The following is an 18,941-nucleotide window of genomic DNA, read 5'->3' as shown; positions in this document are numbered from 1 at the left end:
CTTCACTCAGAGCAAACCTCTGGCAGAACGTTCAGATTGTTAAAAACACTTACGATGCAAACTTTTGCCGAGTTATTTTTCAAGCCAGCATAAGCAGAGGAGCAGTGCAATACAGGCTTACAATACTTGTGCTGTCCCCAGTGGCCTGTAGGAGTACAGATGCCTGCGCAGGCACTTCCCTTACTGTGCTAGAATGACTGGGGAACCACTTACAAGAGTCTCTTGGCAGCCTCGGTAAAATGAACAGGTTCCCTGGTGCTCTGTGGGGTCCAGAAAGTGCAGGTGGCAAACCCAGCTTAGAGGACAAGAGGGCTCAGGGCCGGCTCTGCCGGTGGGAGTGCCATCCAACACCCAGGGATGAGACTTCCTGGAACCCGAAGCCACCATGCCTGTTCTCATTTCCCAGGAAGCCAGCCCATGCTACACCGCGTTTGTCTGCTGAACATGCAGCATTGACTCAGTATTTTGACTTGTGTTGTTGTTATATCCATCTTTATTCTGTGCTGAAACTCTGGTCTCATTCCGTCCTCTGACCACGCATTGTTTCCAATGCCCTGCGCATGTATAGTGAGACGCAGAGGGTGGAGACAGCAGCCTTGGGTTCTGCTCACTGAGTAGATGGCAGTAGCCTGGCGTGCTGCGATTGGGGAATGCTTCCTTGAAAACACGGCAGCTTTGCATTTATGAGTTAAGGAGCGTGAGTGAAGAATGAAGGCTAACTCAAGTGTGGTCGCTTGATTGTAGGCCTCTTTGCAGTTTGCAGAATGTCAAGACATAATCCAGCGGCAGGAGCAGGAATCTGTGCGCCTCAAACTGCAGCACACACTGGATGTAAAGGTGAGGGCGTTTTCCTTGCTCAGGAGAGGTGTAAAGCCTCGTGCCCTTGTTACATGCTACTGTCGCTTCAACATTGTCTGATACTAGCAATTATAAATTGGCACAAATGCAATGACATGCTATCCCAATCACTCTCCTACATGGTGTAGCAGTTTGAAACACCACGCTTTATTGTTAGTTGGCAACAAGTGAGACACAAACCAGTATCCTAAGTTCCTACTAGGAAATAAAAAAGGGAAATTGAGTGCTAAGAAAATGTGGATGTGTTTGAGGAGTAGCAAAAGCAATGGAAGTTCTACAATAGAAAGCACATTTTAAAAAACAATATATTTTACACTGAAGTACTTACATATCTTTGTATTATACACGTGCATATACAATCTGTTTTCAGAAGTATGCTTTATAGTTGCAGACATCCTTAGACTCTCAGTGGTAATTTTGTTTGTGAATGCAAATGCAGTTTGATTTGCCTGTTCTCTGTGGTTGTGGACTGGCAGTTGCTCACGTCCATATTGTTTTCCAGGAACTCCAGGGCCCTGGATTCGCTTCAAATTCTAACGTGAAACCACGGCTGCAGCCATCACCTGTGACCCGCTCCCATTCTAACATTCCATCTTCACAGTCCACGGTCAGCTTCCTGTCTCATGTAAGTAGCCTGTCTTGCACAATCCGTGATGCAAATGATACAATGTGTGATTTTAAATTGGGAGGAATTTCACACAAAAAATTGTGTCTTTCAGAATTTTCAAGTACTAGGTTTTACATTTATACATTTTCCTTCATAGCCAGTGGTGTCCCAGATAATGAAAATATTTTTCTTCACTTTTGTTATTTTATCTAGGGAAAAGGAACAGGCATATTGATGGGATTAATGTGACCAGTAATCATTAGAGTGAGCTCTTTAACAGCCTTAGATTCACTTCTTCGGTTATTTCCATCATAAGTATTTCTGGAACACAAGGCGAATGTTGAGATAGCTGAGTAAGCATCACTTCAAATGTTAAAAAGCAAGTTGGTGGTTTTCTGTTGTATATTATTTGCTTGGGAAACTGGGTTATAGTCATAAAAATTGTTTTAATCAGGGCTGCCTTTGTGATACAGGGTGAAGCCACTGCCTGTGACACCAGCATCTTGTATGATTGTGGTTTCAAGCCCTGACTACTCCTCTTTTGGTCCAGCTCCCTGCTAAAGCACTTCAGACAGCAGCAGAGGATGGCCCGGGAGCTCGGGCCCCTGTATCCACATGGAGACCACATGAAGCTCCTGGGTTCAGCCTGGCCAGTTCCTGGTTGTCGTAGCCATGTGGGTTGTGAATCCCCAAATGGGAGGTTTTTCTTTTGTTGTTGGTCTTTCTCCCTGTATAATTCAAGTGAACAAAAAGAATTTTAAATTTTTTATTAATCATAAAATATCTTCTTCCCTTTAATTAAAATGTTCACAATTTAAAATTTTTTACTTTAACATCTTATACTTTTAAGCACAGGAAAAAAGTGTGTGCATTGTAAAATTCAGGATTTTTCCCCTTTAAAGAGTTATTTGGCCATAAATACCTCATTTGCCTTGTTTTCTTTATTCTGAACTTTGTCTCCATAAGTCTTCACTGCCTTGGTTATTCTGCAGTGCTGTCAGAAAGCTTTTTAAAAAGCACTTTGTAAAACTCTTGTCAGGAATTCTGGGAAGGACTATTGATTTGCTGTTACTGGAAAAAGATATTTATAGAGCCAGTGATCCTTTGCAGTTCAGTGTTCAGCTCTGACACTAAAGAAGTCATTTTTTCCCCATAAATCAAACTCTGAAATCTATTACATCAGATAACTGCCCTATCTTAGGTATGACAGCAAGATCATTAGTAATCCACTATTTCTCCCCTATTTTTAAAATGAAAATTATGTACTTTTTAAATGACTAACAGTTGAAAAAGACTATCCTTGTACACTTAAGATGTATGAACAAAAAAATGAGCTGTGGGGGCCAGCACAGTGGCCCAGTTGGCTAACCCCATGTCTGCAAACACCAGCATCCCATATGGGCACTGGTCCATGTCCTGGCTGCTTCACTTTCCATCCAGTTCTCCTGCTTGTGATCTGGGAAAGTAGTAGAGGGTGACCCACAGGCTTGGGACACCTGCATAAGATACTCCGAAGAGGCTCCTGGCTTCAGATAAGCTCAACTCTGGCCATTGTGTCCACTTGGGGAATGACCAGCAGATGGAAGATCTTTCCCTCTGACTCTCCTTCTCTCTGTTAAACTGCCTTTCCAATAAAAAATAAACTTAAAAAATAAGCTGTCATACAACAAAGAATAGGCTATTCTGCCAAGCAACAGGATAATAATAATATGTTGGGAATGTTTCTCTGTATGCATTGTAATTCAGAGATGAGCAGAAACTGCTCATTTTTATTTATAATAAAATCATTGCACCCTAAAAGTATATACATTATATTGTCAAAAATTAAATTAACCCCTCAAAATTAAAAGAGACAACCAACAATGGAAAATATCCAACAAGAAGTCACTGAGATCTTAAATGTGTTTGTAATTTCTTTTGTGACCCTGGGTGCGTCAGTTAAGTATATTGAGGGTTACTCCTAGATCTCTAACGAGGAATCGGAATGAGATGAACTCTAAGGTCATCTAGAAATTCCATAATTTTTCGTATATCAAAAAATAGCCTGGTAGATTTTGCCCCTGTTTAATGTCTAGATTGAACTTGACTATAAAGAGAGTCTCATTAACATCTTAAAAAAACTACCAGTCATGTATCCATGGAAGTTTTTAAATAATCATTCTAACAGAAGATATTAATAATATATTCCAAATAGTCTGTGATTTTATTATATATAGTTTGCACAATGAAAGTACTACACATTATTTGTTTTGTTCACAGTGTGTCCTGTAAGTAGCTAGGAAATTCTCACATATAGTAAGTGTAGTAACTACTTGTCTAATGGATTACTCAGTTTGTTGTAGAGCACTGCCTTCAGGTTTTTATTGTGTCTGCTAATAAGGCCATTACAAGTCTCACTGTTCTTCCCTCTGACTGCGTTGAAAGTTTCCTTTCCGTGTGGGCTTAGGGCAGTTAGCCTACAGTGTGCCGAGCTGTGGTCTTCTTTACGTCTAGTTTTCTTGGCTTCACTGCTATGCTGAGTGTGTGGATTAGTATCGTCAGCACTTTTATGAAATCTTACTTCTCTTTCTTCCCCGTGTGTTTTCCTTTGTTAGGACTCACGTCCCATGTGCCTGCTGTGTGTCTGTACCCTCTTTCCTCCCGCCCCTTCCGTTCCCTCTCTGTGCTTCAGTCTGGAGATCCTCTCTTCTGTCAGGAGCCCAGAGTGAGTGCTCAGGCCTGGCCCCTGCAGGGGTGGCAGGGATCCCAGCCTTTGAGGCATCACTTACCACCCCCTGGGTGTGTGTTAGCTGGAAGCTGACATCAGAAGCAGGGATCTCTGGCTTTCTCTGTCCCTCATTCTCACTCTCCTTATCTCACGCTGTGCCTGTCATATAAATAAATCTTAAAAAAAAACAACATCCATATAGAATCCTGTTGCGTTCAGAGTGTGGACTTTAGCTGCTAGGCTACTGCACCAGGCCCCTCAAGCACCATCTTAACCTTAGCACCCAACATTTGCCTTGCTGTTTTTTAAATAGTTGAGTTCTGAACATTGTATATAAGACAAGATTTATAGATTGATTTGTGGTTTCAAACATTTTTTCCTTCAAAAAAAAACTTGAATATTCTTCTGGCTGGCAGCTAAGCCAAGAGCACTGTAATAATCTCACATTTCCTCACTGCACTCACGGATTGAAGTGATTTGAATTAAGACTCTATTCCTAAGACGTAGCGCTTAGCCAGTTACCTTTCAGCTTTTTAGTGGATTTCCAGTTTTTCTCTTTTCAGTATTTTTATGCTACCAGAAGCTCATCTTACTTTTTCAGTCTGCTAGCTGGCTGCTTCTGGAGTTGACAAAAACTTCTGGAGTGAAGTGGACCCAAATACATAATTGCTCTGGGTTTTTTTTTCGTTGTTCTAGATGCATTAATACATCTTCACTGCTTTGGTAGCTCTCCTGTCAAGCAGACCTTTATTCATACACGCACACGGATATATAGAATATGTATCTATAAATGTGTCATACTTTCTAATGAATTCTGAATGGAAGGGTTGGTTTGCCATTTACTGGAAAAAGAATTCCTCAATTGCAGTCCTTGTTTATACAACGTGTTTGTCATCTGTAAACTTCTGCTGCAGAGCAAGAAATGCAGCTCTCCTTTAACCTCAAGGACATGTGCACACTCAGACACATTTCTTTTGTGTAACCCAGTATTAAATGATGATGATGGGGATGTTTACGATACACTGTTAAAGTTAAAAAAGTTTAAAAATAAACTTAGTTTGATCCTGTATACAAGGGGTCTTCACAAAGTTCATGGAAAGTATATGTTATGGCGAAAACTACACATGGATCTCAAGAATTTTGCATGAAAATAAATATATTTCAATTCCATTCTTATAACTTTTAAAAACACTTCCAGGTGTCTATGTATTTATTATATATGTATATACATATAAATTAGATATACACTTGTACATCTGTATTCTCAGGATATTTGTCGCAAGATTCTTTCCGGGTAGCAAAATCCATGGATGCTCAACTCCCTTATTTATCTGCAGATAGCCTATGCCCATCTTCCAATATACTTTAAGTCATTTCTTTATTACTTTTAATACCTACTACAATGTAAATGTTATACAAATAAATTGTTACACTGTATTAAGGACTAATGATAAGAAGAAGGTCTGTACTTGTACAGTTCAGATACAAGCATGGGAGGCCTAACTACACGGTATCTGAACAAGAGCCGAGTGAGACGTGCTCCGTGCCGGCTGGGAGCACCTGTGAGGCGGCGGAGGCCGCAGCTGGCTATGCCTCCACATCACCTTGCCCCAGAGATTCAGCATGGTGCTCAACATACAGAAAGCCCAAGTTTTACTTTTTGGAACGCCCTGAGATTATGTTTTCTCAACATTTTGTATTCAAGGGAATTCAGGGATGCAAAAATCGAGAAATGTGGAATGCCTTCTGTGATACTCTGTTGATGCCACATCATTTCTATTTTCCAGTTGCATTAATTTTCCAGCACAAAAACCCTCACAATGTCTTAGTTTTGTATGTTTTTTCACTCAGCACTCTCTGAAAGCCAATGCACTGAAGGAAGACCCGACCAGGGACCTGAAGCAGCTTCTGCAAGAGCTGCGCAGTGTGATCAACGAGGAGCCGGCCGTGCCCCTGAGCAAGACTGAGGAGGATGTGGGAACGCCGACGCCATCCCTGGGCCCTCTGGGCATGGCTGTGTAAGACTGTGGCCCTCAGAGGGAAGGCCCCTCTCGGGAGCGGCCTACCACTGAGTGTCCACGCTTTACTCACCAGGGAAAACCATATGGACGTGGAGCCACTAAGCAAAAATAAAACAACTTGCCACCAAGAGAAAATAGTCACTCTCTTCAGAAGGTAGTCAGTACAAGTTGGTGCCCAAAGTTGCATTAATATAAAGTAATTTATAATTCCCAACTGATTCACGTTCATAAGTTTACTTGAATGTCACAAGAACCATCTGAGACAAGGCAGGTGGGGTTCATTTATGCCATTTTACAAATGAAAAAAAAACAGAATGTCAAGAGATTGACTTTGGTGCAGCACATGGGTTAGTGATGAAACTACAACTGGAATCCATGAGAACAGCTTGATATTCCAGCAATACTGAAAAGCGGTATTCGTGCCAGCGGTACAGTAGATTAATAAAAAGATCCAAAAAAGTGTGAGCCCTGCCTGCCATGTACATACTTGCATATTCTCATGTTCTCTTCAAGCACTACTTTTAGATTTTGTGTGTTACCATTTTATATGGCATTTATATATGTATATATTTAATATATACATGTTTATATCAAATATGTGTATATGTATATAAATTACATGTATGTATATATGTTTAGTTTAATATTATAGTAGCCCAGTGTTATAATATTCCTTTTTTGATTATTTGTCAAATATCTAAAAGCAGTACTATCTCTTATAATACTATATATAGTCAGCCTTCAGTTCCTTAAGATTTTCATTTAGCATATATTAACAAGAGGTACCAAAATATGAGCAGGATTTATCTCACTGTTATGAATAATAATAGTAAAATACTAGTGCCAGCCCAGTTACCTAATATCATGTTGAGTTATTGGAGTAACACATTGCCAGAACTGTCCCATGCTCACTTCATCAAAGACATTTTCATTTGTCAGAGCACTTTTATTCTTGCTACAACTGTCTTATGACTTAAAAGCTAGGGAAGTATTATTACACTAGTTTACTAGGAGTAAATTCAGGTACAGAATGATTGTCTTCTTGCATAAAGCCAGAAGGCTAAGCTGCAAGTGAAACTCGGCGCCCCTGGCTCCCCGTAGCACTCATCCCCCAGGAACTCCATGGCTTTCCTGATGAGATTTCCATCCCTCCTGCCACAAATGATTACATAAGCTACACTGGGCGATATCAAACATGGATGTATTTGGTCCCTAATTTTAGAGAGCTTACATTAGCTTGCTGTGATCCTACAAATAACCTTGTTGCTAAAGCCCAAACTCAGCTGAAAGCTTGTAAGGGTAAGTGGAGGGAAAGCACTTTTTCAATGATGACTTCCAGAAATAGCCCTTTGCAAAATCTGTTTGTAGACCTAAAATGTACAGTGTTGCTTACAGAAAACTACATATCAGCAAAGAATATTCTAAAAAATACAGAACCTGGAAATTATTCTTTATATAAGTAACTGAGAATTGTATTGTCTCAACAGAGAAAGTGGCAGAATGCGAGACTGTGTCTCCGAGTCAGGCCTGAGGATTGACGTATGCCATCGGTAAGAAGAATGTGAAATTCTGGATTAATTATCCAAACTGTATGTATTAGCCATAGTTGGTTAAAATTGTTCAAATTAGTATATCATTTTAGAATGCATTGAAATGGAATTAATTTCAAATAAGCTGTCCAATTTGTTTCAATTAAAAAGGAAAAAAGTTCTATGTGGCCTGATACTTGAGAAAGTCTATTTGGACAGTTTACATAGGACTCAATGGGCACACTGAGTTCACTCAAGAAAAGCTGCTTAGTTTAAATGATGTGACTCTAAAAAGCATCAGTGATGTGAACTAGGCACAGTAGCCTAGTGGCTAAAATCCTTGCCTTGAACGCCCGGGATCCCATATGGGTGCCAGTTCATGTCTGGCGGCCCCACTTGCCATCCAACTCCCTGCTTGTGGCCTGGGAAAGCAGTAGAGGATGGCCCAAAGCCTTGGGACCCTGCACTCGCGTGGGAGACCTGGAAGAAGCTCCTGGCTTCAGATAGGCGCAGCTCCAGCTGTTGCAGCTGCTTGGGGAGTGAATCAACAGATGGAAGATCTTCCTCTCTGTCTCTCTCTCTGTAAATCTGACTTTGCAAGAAAAATAAATAAATCTTTTACATATATATCTATATTTGCCAGGTATCATAGTAGTACACTTTTGTGTACTCATTTACTGATATTTAGCCACATGAAAGTTTAGAACTTTGCCATACTCAAACTGCAAGATCCTTTTTACATTTACACATGGGCAGGATCTTCAAAAAGTTCCTGTAGATGCCCAGTGTGAAAAAAGTGCACAGGTTTCCAAAATCTTTTCACCAAAGCAAATGTACCTTTTAATCCCACTTTCCTATGTACCTTTGGAAGTACCCTCTTATTTACAAGAATATATGTGTGTGTGGAGAAAGAGTGTTCCAGAGTGTTCCAGAGACCAGGTATAGTAACCTTACAACAGCTTGGTCAGACTTCACTGAAAGTAATTCCATTTTACCACTAATAGAATTGTTAAATTTTCTCAGTGAAATAAAAAGTATCAAGAAGTGAGGTCTGAATGCCAAATAAGAATCTCAATGAGGACAACTTCCAAGAACTGACTTTAGCCAAAGAGGAGAGAGGCTAGTGTTAGCGTGTGCGCCTGTGGGACACAGAGGCCACAGCTAGAGCATCTGGCAGCTCCTCACTCCACTGCCATCAGTGTGTCCCTCAGTGTGGCTGTGAAGAATCTGACCTGTCACCAGTCGGCTGGTACTTGTCCTGTGCTATAATCACACCTCATTAATCCTGATTCCCCAAGCCCTTTTGGTCTTGGAGCTTTTCTTCACACTGTTTCGCCCAGACTTTGTGTGGTAAAACCAGGGCATGGGGGCTCTCTGGCTTGCTCTCCCTCCCTCGCTCTCTTCATGTATGTGTTCCTCAAATAATTTTTTTAAATTAGATTAAATAATATTCAGAGGAAACATTTTGTGTTGTTAATGCTTTTGATGCAGCTTACTAGCTCTTAGATAATCAGATGTGATCATTTTACTCTACACTTTCATTAAACTGATGAGTAAAAAAACATTATATAGACTTTAACTTCTCTCATTCCTCTGCCAACAGAAGCAACAATTCATTAAGGGACTCCACTGAAGGCAGCAAGTCAAGTGAAACACTTAGCAGGTGAGAAATGCTAGCCTTGGCCCTTCTGCCAATAACAGCCCATAATGTGTCACATGCTGTGCTTGGGCACAATGGTAATCAAGACAGACAGGTAAGGGCACCACCTTCAGGTTGCTTGTACTCTAAGATGGAATGCAGGCATCTTAACCTCTAGTCCTGACCCTACTACATAGTTTTGAATTCTTACTGTGTTCTGATTGGTTTAGCTTATCACCTTTAGCCTAAGGTACTGAAAGGCATGAAGTAGGCATCCTGTTTTCATGTATGAAATGTGGACTCTGCTTATGTGAGCAGCTGGTCACCCTCGCACAGTTGTGTACAGCAGAGCTCAGATGTGAATTTGCGTCCATCTGGCTCCTGAGCTCAGGCATGTAGGTCCCCACTGGGAACTGCCTCTGAGGACCCAGACCGAGCTGCCAGGGACGAAGGCCAGGCAGGGCGCCGAGAGGAGCTGGCCAAAGTCTGCCATGGGCTTCTGCAGGCCTAGAAAGCGCTGCTCACCTTGGCAATGCAGTTCCCAGGGCAGTACATCTGACTGTGGAAAGGTGGTGGCTCAGGGAGCTAAGATCTTGCCAGTAATACTGGAGTGCAGGTTCAAGTTACAGGTGTTCCTCTTCCCATCTTGCTTCCTGCTAATGCACACGGGAAAGCAGCAGAGATGGCCCAAGCCCTGGGTGTTTCGGGAGGGACCCCAGTATGCAAGATCTCTTTCCGTCTCTGTCAGTTTCTCTTTCAAATAGATAAAATTTTAAGGAAAGGACTGTATTCTCCAGGAGAATCATTGAGAAGACCTTGCCTTACTGTGTAATGACTGGCGGATTTCCTATCTGTGTTTTGTCTGTTTTGCTTTAAGTGCTCGCATGACCTCTGGGGAATTCTACTCTATACTATGAGACTAAGTGTTAGGAAGCAAATAATCTTTTAGTTTCATAGTGAAATAGTTTTGCCCTCACAAGCACTTGGAAAGGAACCACCTCAAGAACTGCTGCCATGATACTCCTCCCTGGACACGTGGCCCCAGGGAACCCGTGTGCAGTATTCCCGCTGACTGACGCACAGCCTGACTGTGTGGAAACAGACACTACAAATGCTAACAGGGTGTTTTTTTTTGTCATTTTAGTCCTGGATTTCTTCTCCCTTAAATGAGTCATTAAAATTGCATCTGAGAACCTGTAAGAAAAGTGACTTCAGTTTTGAAGTTATTATTACAGAAAAATCAATTTTCTAGTAATGACATTATATATTACTTTCAGTCTGCAAAATGAGTGTGGGTAGTGGGAGCAAGCAAAGCCATGCAGTGTTGACTCTCCCTCTTTAAGGGTTCTGCGGTCAGGACTAGGCTTGCCTTGGTATTTTAACCTTCATGTTGGCCTGTGTTTGATTGCTTGCAACCATAAATCTTAGTGCTGTGTTTAAACCTAACACTTGTGTGACCGTTCTTGCGTTTCCAGGGAACCGGTCGCTTTGCACGCAGGTGACCTGGAGGACCCCTCTAGTTGCTTCACTTTCCCTTCCACAGGTGAGTTTTCAGTGAATGCACAGAAATGGGGCCCACCTCAAATCCTGCAGTGGCTCCCCATTTACAGGAGAGTAAAGCCAAAGTCACAGCAGCCTGTAAGCCCCATTAGCTCCACAACCTCTTTCCCTACCACTCCCTCCTGCATTTGGCCACAGCAGCCTCCAACTCTCCTTGGGCCCGCCAGCTGGCTCCCACATTCGGGCCTTTTCATGCCCGGCCACAGTGACGCAGCCAACAGTGTCCACTGAGTGAGCTGGAGAGACGTGGCACGGCAGGCGCTCCATGAGGTTCCTAAGCAGCTCTTCACTAGATGATCGCTGTAAAAGTGAGTCACGCAGGAAGAGAAGGACTCTGTCGAAAAGAAAACTGGCATGGAATTAGAAAAATTAGACATGGAAAAGAAAAAGACATGAAAAGCCTTAAAAAGTGAAAAAAAATATAATAGGCTTGACTGAAATTATAGCTGTAGATAAAATGACACAAAAGGATATTTAGATTCGGATTGAAAAGACAAACCAGCTGACACATACTTTACTCCATTCACCATCCGTGCAACTCTCAGAAAATTGTTGTCATATATTTAAAAAATAAAGCAAATGTGGACACTACACTGAACTACTTGCATTGTTTCAGAGTTGATCTTCATTTGGAGAAACCTGTACATTTACACTTTGCCTTCTATGATTTTTCTTATGCCTTTGATGTTTTATTTAATGTAAGTCTCATAGTGATAGAGTCTCTGGTTTCCTGAAAAATTCTTCCGTTATTGTTTTTGGAGAACATTTGTGTGGAGCCTGGAATCCTAAGTAGATGTTTTCCTTCCCTTTGAATACATCAATCCATTGTTTGTGGCTTCCATTAATTTGACTAAGAAGCTGGCCTTTGGTTTAATAGTAGTTCATTTAATTGTAGTATGCCTTTTTCCTGCTTTTGGTAATGCTAGGATTGTTTCTGTCTTTGTTTTCTCAGTTCTTATTAACATGTCCAAGGATGGTTTTATTATTTAAGAACACATTTGGGGATGGGGCACTGCTGCTTGAATCTGTGCTTTATAGTATCTGTGGATCTAGATCAACAAGAATTTTTTTTTTCTCATAATTTTTTGCGTGTTATTTTGTATCCTCATATACTTGTATTTTTATTGCTTCTTTATATGAAAACTTGTACAGGTAACATGAGGCCTAGAATGAGATTATCTTCCCCCAGACAATATTCCTGCTGCATTTGGCAGACAGCCAAGGGCATCGGCAGCCCCAGGTGAAGGGATCAGATCAGGAGTGAAGCTGGTAGCCTCCCGGCTGCTCCATAGCAAGCCTAGTTCCCAGTCATTTAGTCCCAAGGCACAGGTCTTTTCAGGGTGTGCCCTTTGTTCTCACATAAGGCATTGGGTATTTGCCAGAATACTCCATTCCTTTTGCTGCATCATGGGGAATGTTTTTTTCATGAGTGTGTGACTTTTTCAGAGGTTTGGTGTACTATTTTAAGCTCACTTTTTTTATTTGAGTGTCAGAGTGACAGAGGAGAGACAGAGAAAAAGAGAGATCCTTGCTCCAGATCGCTGTGATGGCCTGGGCCAAGCCAGGCTAAAGCTAGAAGCTTCATCTGTGTCTCCCATGTGGGTGGCAGGGCTCAGATGCTTGGGCCTGCTTTTCCCTGGCCATTAGCAAGGAACTGAATTCAAAGTTGATCATCTAGGGTCCAAAATGATGGCTCAGTGGCTAAATCCTTGCTTTGCATGCACCGGGATTCCATATAGGTGCCAGTTCATGTCCTGGACACTCCACTTCCCATCCAACTCCCTGCTTGTGGCCTAGAAAAACAGTAGAGGATGGCCCAAAGCCTTGGAACCCTGCACCCATGTGGGAGACCCAGAAGAAGCTCCTGGCTCCTGGCTTTGGGTTGGTTCAGCTCTGGTCATTGTGGTCATTTGGGGAGTGAACCAGAGGATAAATACTACTTTCTGTCTCTCTTTTTCTTTGTAAATCTGCCTTTTCAATAAAAAAGTAATTTTTAAAAAATGATTCATTTATTTATTGGAAAGTCAGATGTACAGAGAGGAGGAGAGACAGAGAGGAAGATCTTCCATCCGATGATTCACTACCCAAGTGAGCACAACGGCTGATGTATGCCGATCTGAAGCCAGGATCCAGGAATTTCTTCCGGATATCCTACACGGGTGCAGGGTCCCAAGGCTTTGGGCCGTCCTCGACTGCTTTCCCAGGCCACAAGCAGGGAGCTGGATGGGAAGTGGAGCTGCCGGGATTAGAACCAGAGCCCATATGGGATCCCAGCGTGTTCAAGGCGAGGACTTTAGCCACTAGGCCACACTGCTGGCCCCCAAAAAAGTATTTTTTTTTAAAGTGGATCACCTAGGACATAAACCAGTACCCATATGGGAGGCTGGCATCACAGGCACCTAATCAACTTGCTATGCCACAGCACAGGTGCCAACTTTTAAAGTAATTTAATGTTTGCTTAAATTACTTTAATTGATATTTGGTAAATAAAAGTTATAATAATATATAATTATAATAAAATTAATACTTAGTATTTTAAAATCATTCTTTTTGCATTTGTTTTTGCAAACTTTTAGTAAGTCCATCTGTGAAAAATTCAGCTTCCCGTTCATTCAATTCTTCTCCAAAGAAGTCCCCGGTACACTCACTGCTAACAAGCTCAGCGGAAGAGTCAGTGAGCTCCACGCCCCAATTCAGACCCACCAAAGCCATTCACTCCCCTGATTCTGTTAAAGGTAAGGCTGACCTAATCCAACGAAGCAGCTGATTGTTTTCTTACTATTAGGACTTGCAAATTCTTTTTAACAGCCAGAACTAATAATATTACTAATGTTAATATTAGTAACTAATATTAGTATTATGCAAGCTCTCACTATAACTGTCTAATTTCAATGATCTTATTTAAATCACATAGCTATTACATACACACAAGCTTGAGTAAATGTACATTGTGTAGAAATATTTTCTTTTTCTCTGCCATGAATGATGAAATTCTCCTCTCTTCTATGTAAGAAATTGGGTCTTTGAAATGTTATCAGCAACTCTTCTTTAAAATCTTGGCTCTTCAAGTCTCTGTAAGTTCAAGGGTCTATAATACAAAGTTGTCAAAACAGTATCATTCTTTAGATTTTAAGTTAGTTTTTTACTTGGTAAGACAATGACAAAAGTGTTCTGATATAGAATAAATGCCTGACAATGAGGAGGTTGCTGAATTGTGTTTGGAATGATTCTCATCTTAGTATGACCCTGACCAGGACCGCCATGCTTCTTCATGGCGTTGTTCTCTCTCATCATTTTTAAAGGTATAGTGATTTATTTAAAAGACCATGTAACAAAGACACAGACACTCAAACACACACACAGACACAATGTCCCATCTGCTGGGTCTCTGCTCATATGGACACAGCAGCCAGCTTTGGGCCAAGGCAAAGCCAGAAACAAACAACTCCATCCAGGTCTCCCGCGCGGCTGGGGATGCCCAGCACTAGGCCGCCATCCATTCCTCCCAGGTGTGTGAGCAGGAACCTGGATCTGAAATGTAGGAGAGCTGGACTCAAAGTGGGTGCTCTGATGCAGGATCTGGGCATCCTGAGCAGCAGTTTAACTTGCTTGCCACAGCAGCCATCCAGCACCATTCTCTTTGATCAGGAATACTACAGGGTAAGTATTATATCACTGATGAATCAGTCCTTAGTTTTTTCAAAGTCTCTCCTGTGTGCATTTCTAGGTGTAATGTTTTCTTGCTAGGAAAATACTCTAAAGGTTATACAGCTAGTGAGGGAACAAGATCAAAATTAAAATCTGCAGATTGTCCATCAGGTGCTGTCAGAAGGGAACTGAGCACACCTAGAAGAGAACAGCTCACACGCTCGAGGTCCTCTTCGGTTCTACTGCTGCCATTGCGGCCACCGCACCTGCTGTAGACGCCTCAGCCCTGTCAACATCCACAGCCCTCCACGTCCCCACTCGGATGGCAGCAGCTAACGTGGGCATTGGCCTTACATACATCCTGAAGTGGAGCCATGGTCCCAACTAGGTCTTGCTCCCCCAAGCCTTAAGTTAATGGAATTGCTGTATTTAGTACAACAAGATGCTACATATGCTGGAAGTATTCTTCTCACTGGTAGGATTTAATATGATGTAGTTGCATAGTAGTAAATAAAATAAGTTTGAAACAAGAAACAAGCCCTACTATCGCAACATTTAGGTAAGAACCTTTTTTGTTTTTAAAATAGTTCTTTAAATTTTCCTTTATTGGACCCTGGTGTGATGGTTCAGTGGCTCAATCCTTGTCTTGTAAGCATTGGAATCCTATGTGGATACCAGTTGGTGTCTTGGCTGCTCCATTTCCCATCCAGCTCCTTGCTTGTGGCCTGGGAAAGCAGTCAAGGACGGCCCAATGCCTTGGGACACTGCACCCACCTGGGAGACCTGAAAGAAGCTCCTGTCTCCTGGCTTGGGATTGGCTCAGCTCTGGCCACTGGAGCCTCTTGGAAAGTAAACCAGAGGATGGAAGATCTTTCTCTGTCTTTCCTTCTCTTTGTAAATCTGCCTTTCAAATAAAAATTTTAAAAAAATGTTTGTGTATTCCTTTATTACAAAGGGGGAAATGTTTAATTTGTAATTGGAAGGCTTCTAGAAATGAATATTTAATTCACTTTTAATATCACATCTAAGCAATTTTCTAACAGATCCACAGTCTCCGCCATTAGAAACAACAGGAAAAACGTGCAGGAAGCTTCAGAACAGACTGGAAAGCTTGCAGACACTGGTAGAAGACTTACAGCTCAAGAACCAAGGTATGGTGCACATTTCTGGAGAGGCTTTCTCTTGTTTTCAAGTTCAGCCCCCTCTCCATGGACTCACCCCATGGGGATGGCGTTAGCAATTTAGAACCTTTAGTGAAAATATGAGGGTTCTGACCATGACTAAGCCCTGGATTAATCCTGTGACCTGGAGTGGGTCACCTTAGCCCTGCTCTCCCCTTCACTAGTACAAGTGACAGTCTTGCTGCCCAGCTGCTAGCAGCACACTTGTTGCAAGGGGCTTTGCACCTGAGGCTTCCCACATACTCTTCTTTGTCCCCATTAATTCTGTGGACAAGCCTTTGTATGTTTCCCCTGGTAACCAGGGTGCGATCTCCATCCACAGCCAGAAAACAACAGTGGTATCTAGTTTACCTAGACTTTAAATTAGTGTAGTGCTGTAAATGACTTGGCCACACAGTGAAATGCCAGATAAAAAGATAAGCCACTTCTAAAAATACAAGCGCTGTTTGAATGAGAGCTACCACAGACAGAGGAGGACCAGAGAACGTGAGCCAGTGGGGTCGCCCTTGGTATCTGCGTTTGTGACACAACTTCCTGAATCCAGGCGAGAGATTCATGTTGGAGTGCATCTGTTATTCTGTTTCCATCCCTAGAAAATACAAGTGCTATATCAAGGAAGATAGAGAATTTTTCCAAAAACAAATCTGTGAAATTTAAACATACTACCAATTGCTGTTAGCATTTATTGGGCAATTCCAGCTATGTGCTAGTGCTGCCCTTAACAGTTTCTTGATGTGATCCCAGCACTGGGAATGGGCATCATTTGAAAACAAGGAAACGAAACACAAAAGCAGAGCCAGTCACTGGCTGGGTCACACACATCGCTTATGGGTCACATAGCGACTTTCTTTTTCTTTTTTCTTTCTTTCTTTTTTAACGACAACCCCAGGCAATTTATTGTGAGTTTTTTTTTCTAGTTTGTTTTCTAAGATTTATGTACTTATTTGAGAAACAGACAGTTACAGGGTCACAGAAAGAGAGAAAAAGATCTTAAATCCACTTCTTGAGAGAGAGATCTTCAGTCCAGTGCTTCACTTCCCAAATGGCTGCAACAGCCAGGACTGGGACAATCTGAAGCCAGGGGCCAGGGGCTTTATCCAGGTTCCCCACATGGAGAACAGGGGCCCAAACACGTAGGCCATCTTCTGCTGCTTGCTCAGGCCGTTAGAATGGAGTTGGTATTACAGGCCACAACCCAACCTGCTGTGCGACAGGACCAGCCCCTACAGGAAGTTGCTGTGGAGCTGAGATGCCATCTTAGTAGTTGCTGACTCCAGAGTCCTCATATGTCTTACTATGCCAAGGCTGTTTCAGGTTGTCCTTAAAAGAACATTCCAGATCCCTTGAGTAATTCAGACTCCTATGTATATATAAGCAACAGGAAAAAATGTCTTGCATTTATTATAAGATTTTATTTTGTTTAATGGAAGATGTGTTGTTTTATTTGAAAATTAAGACATTTATTGTATACAATGTCCCTTGGAAATTATGAAACAATTATTTTTGGACCTTTGCACACTGACAGTATTGTGGCTAATTAGGTTCGGTTGAGGTGTGATTATTGCTAATTGAAAAAAAGTATTTTGGGAAAGAATTATGGAAGAATTTACCTAATTTGAAGTGCATATTCCTTTGACCAAGATTAGCAATTTGTTCTACAAGAAATGACTGCACTGATGCACAGAAGTCTGTGTCACAAGTATTGATCCATCCAACATTCTATATGAAGAAAAGTAAGGAAGCCACTTTAATTACTGACATTTTGTTACCTCTGTATAATGAAGTGCTATGCAGCCATAACAAAATGTGAGCTGAACTAGAAGCAGGTTGGGATACTGTTCAGTGAAAACTACAAGATGTGCATATCGCCTATCATATAAAAAGAGGAATGCATGTGTGTGCAGATAGAGGAGAAAGTCACAAAATTCTAGAAATGGAACTACAAGATATGAGCAAATAGTGAAAACTGTGTAGTTTTTCATAGTGCACATTTAAAAATTTTCAAGTTTACTTATCTGAAAGTAAGAGAGACAGAGATGAGTGGTGAAGAGACAAGAAGAAATCCTCCATCTGCTGGTTCACTCCACAGATACCCTCGGTAGCCAGAGCACAGCTGGGATGAAGCCAGAAGCCTGGAACTCAGTTAGTCTTCCCATTGTAGGGATTCATCTAGCTGAGTGGGAAACTGGAATTGGGAGTCAAACTGGTACTCCAGTCAAGGCACTCCAGCTGGGGATGCGGGTAATCCCAAGCAGGGTCCGAGTCCCTGGGCCAGATGCGTGTCCCTTCCATAAGCTTTCTGAACACTTTGTACACATGAACTTCAGATTGCTTGCCCCAGAACAAAGTATCTTTGATTCCATCTTCTGTGGGCTTTTCTGAAGTACCCTGATATTCACCAGTTTTCAGGGGTGCCCTACGAGGGGGCGGCACAGCAGCAGACTGAGGGTAGACAGGCTGATCTTCATCTCTTGGCCCCCCTCTGACAATTAGTATGTCTTCCATACTACTCATTTGAAACAACCAGGAGAGTAGAATTCTTTCTGTTCCAAGCAGCAATGCTCCTCTACGGTTGTTAGGACTTTCTGGAGTCCAGAATTTCTCTCTCCTATATCACTACCATGCCAGTCCTTTAAGGAACACAGTTTAGAATCTAGAGCCTGTGTAAATTTACTGTTCTAACTTTGTTTTATCAATATTTTCAGCAATGTCTTCAATGATCAGAAATCAAGAAAAGAGGATACAAAAAGTAAAAGACCAGGAAAAAATGCTACTAAAATGACACATTGCTTGCCTATTCTTTATGGAGGGATGATGCCTGATTAATTGTGGTGTTGTTTATAATTAGTGACCCATGTACTTTTTTGCTTTTTATGTGAAAATTTAATAAAAGATATCCTGTCCTGTAAACTATTCTGAAATAAAACATTCTTGAATGCTGTTACAGCAAAACTTCAAATAATGCTAGATTTGCAAGTATTCAAACACTGTAAGGTATTCATTCATTTGTGTTTATTCCTGTGGAATGAAATAATTGTGTGTTTTCTTATGTTTACTGGTCCTGAGACAATAGAGCTATTTTTTTCTGCCTTAGAAAAAGAAATTCTTGGCAGGAAAACTACTTTCAGAGGGGCAAGAGAGTTGTGGTATAATGCCTAGGACACGAGGGCAAACTCCAGCATGACAACGAT

General features: G+C 41.6%; 1 protein-coding gene across 1 annotated transcript in view; it reads left to right on the top strand.

Annotated features, from left to right (window-relative positions):
* The window catches only part of CCDC158 (coiled-coil domain containing 158), a 55,739-nt gene extending 37,087 nt beyond the window's left edge, over window positions 1-18,652 (top strand). Inside the window, exons 16-24 of the mRNA XM_040966800.1 lie at window positions 745-837; window positions 1,361-1,483; window positions 6,024-6,180; window positions 7,683-7,743; window positions 9,326-9,385; window positions 10,837-10,904; window positions 13,498-13,656; window positions 15,613-15,720; window positions 18,456-18,652. Of these exons, the coding sequence (XP_040822734.1) occupies window positions 745-837; window positions 1,361-1,483; window positions 6,024-6,180; window positions 7,683-7,743; window positions 9,326-9,385; window positions 10,837-10,904; window positions 13,498-13,656; window positions 15,613-15,720; window positions 18,456-18,532 (906 nt within the window). The 3' untranslated portion in view covers window positions 18,533-18,652. The remainder of the gene's footprint in view (window positions 1-744; window positions 838-1,360; window positions 1,484-6,023; window positions 6,181-7,682; window positions 7,744-9,325; window positions 9,386-10,836; window positions 10,905-13,497; window positions 13,657-15,612; window positions 15,721-18,455) is intronic.
* Window positions 18,653-18,941: the final 289 nt, after the last annotated feature.

Source organism: Ochotona curzoniae, unplaced genomic scaffold (genome assembly GCF_017591425.1).
Source record: "Ochotona curzoniae isolate NIBS_2020 unplaced genomic scaffold, NIBS_Ocur_1.0 scaffold_4506, whole genome shotgun sequence".
Classification (NCBI taxonomy): domain Eukaryota; kingdom Metazoa; phylum Chordata; class Mammalia; order Lagomorpha; family Ochotonidae; genus Ochotona; species Ochotona curzoniae.
This window is presented reverse-complemented; position numbering and strand designations above follow the sequence as displayed.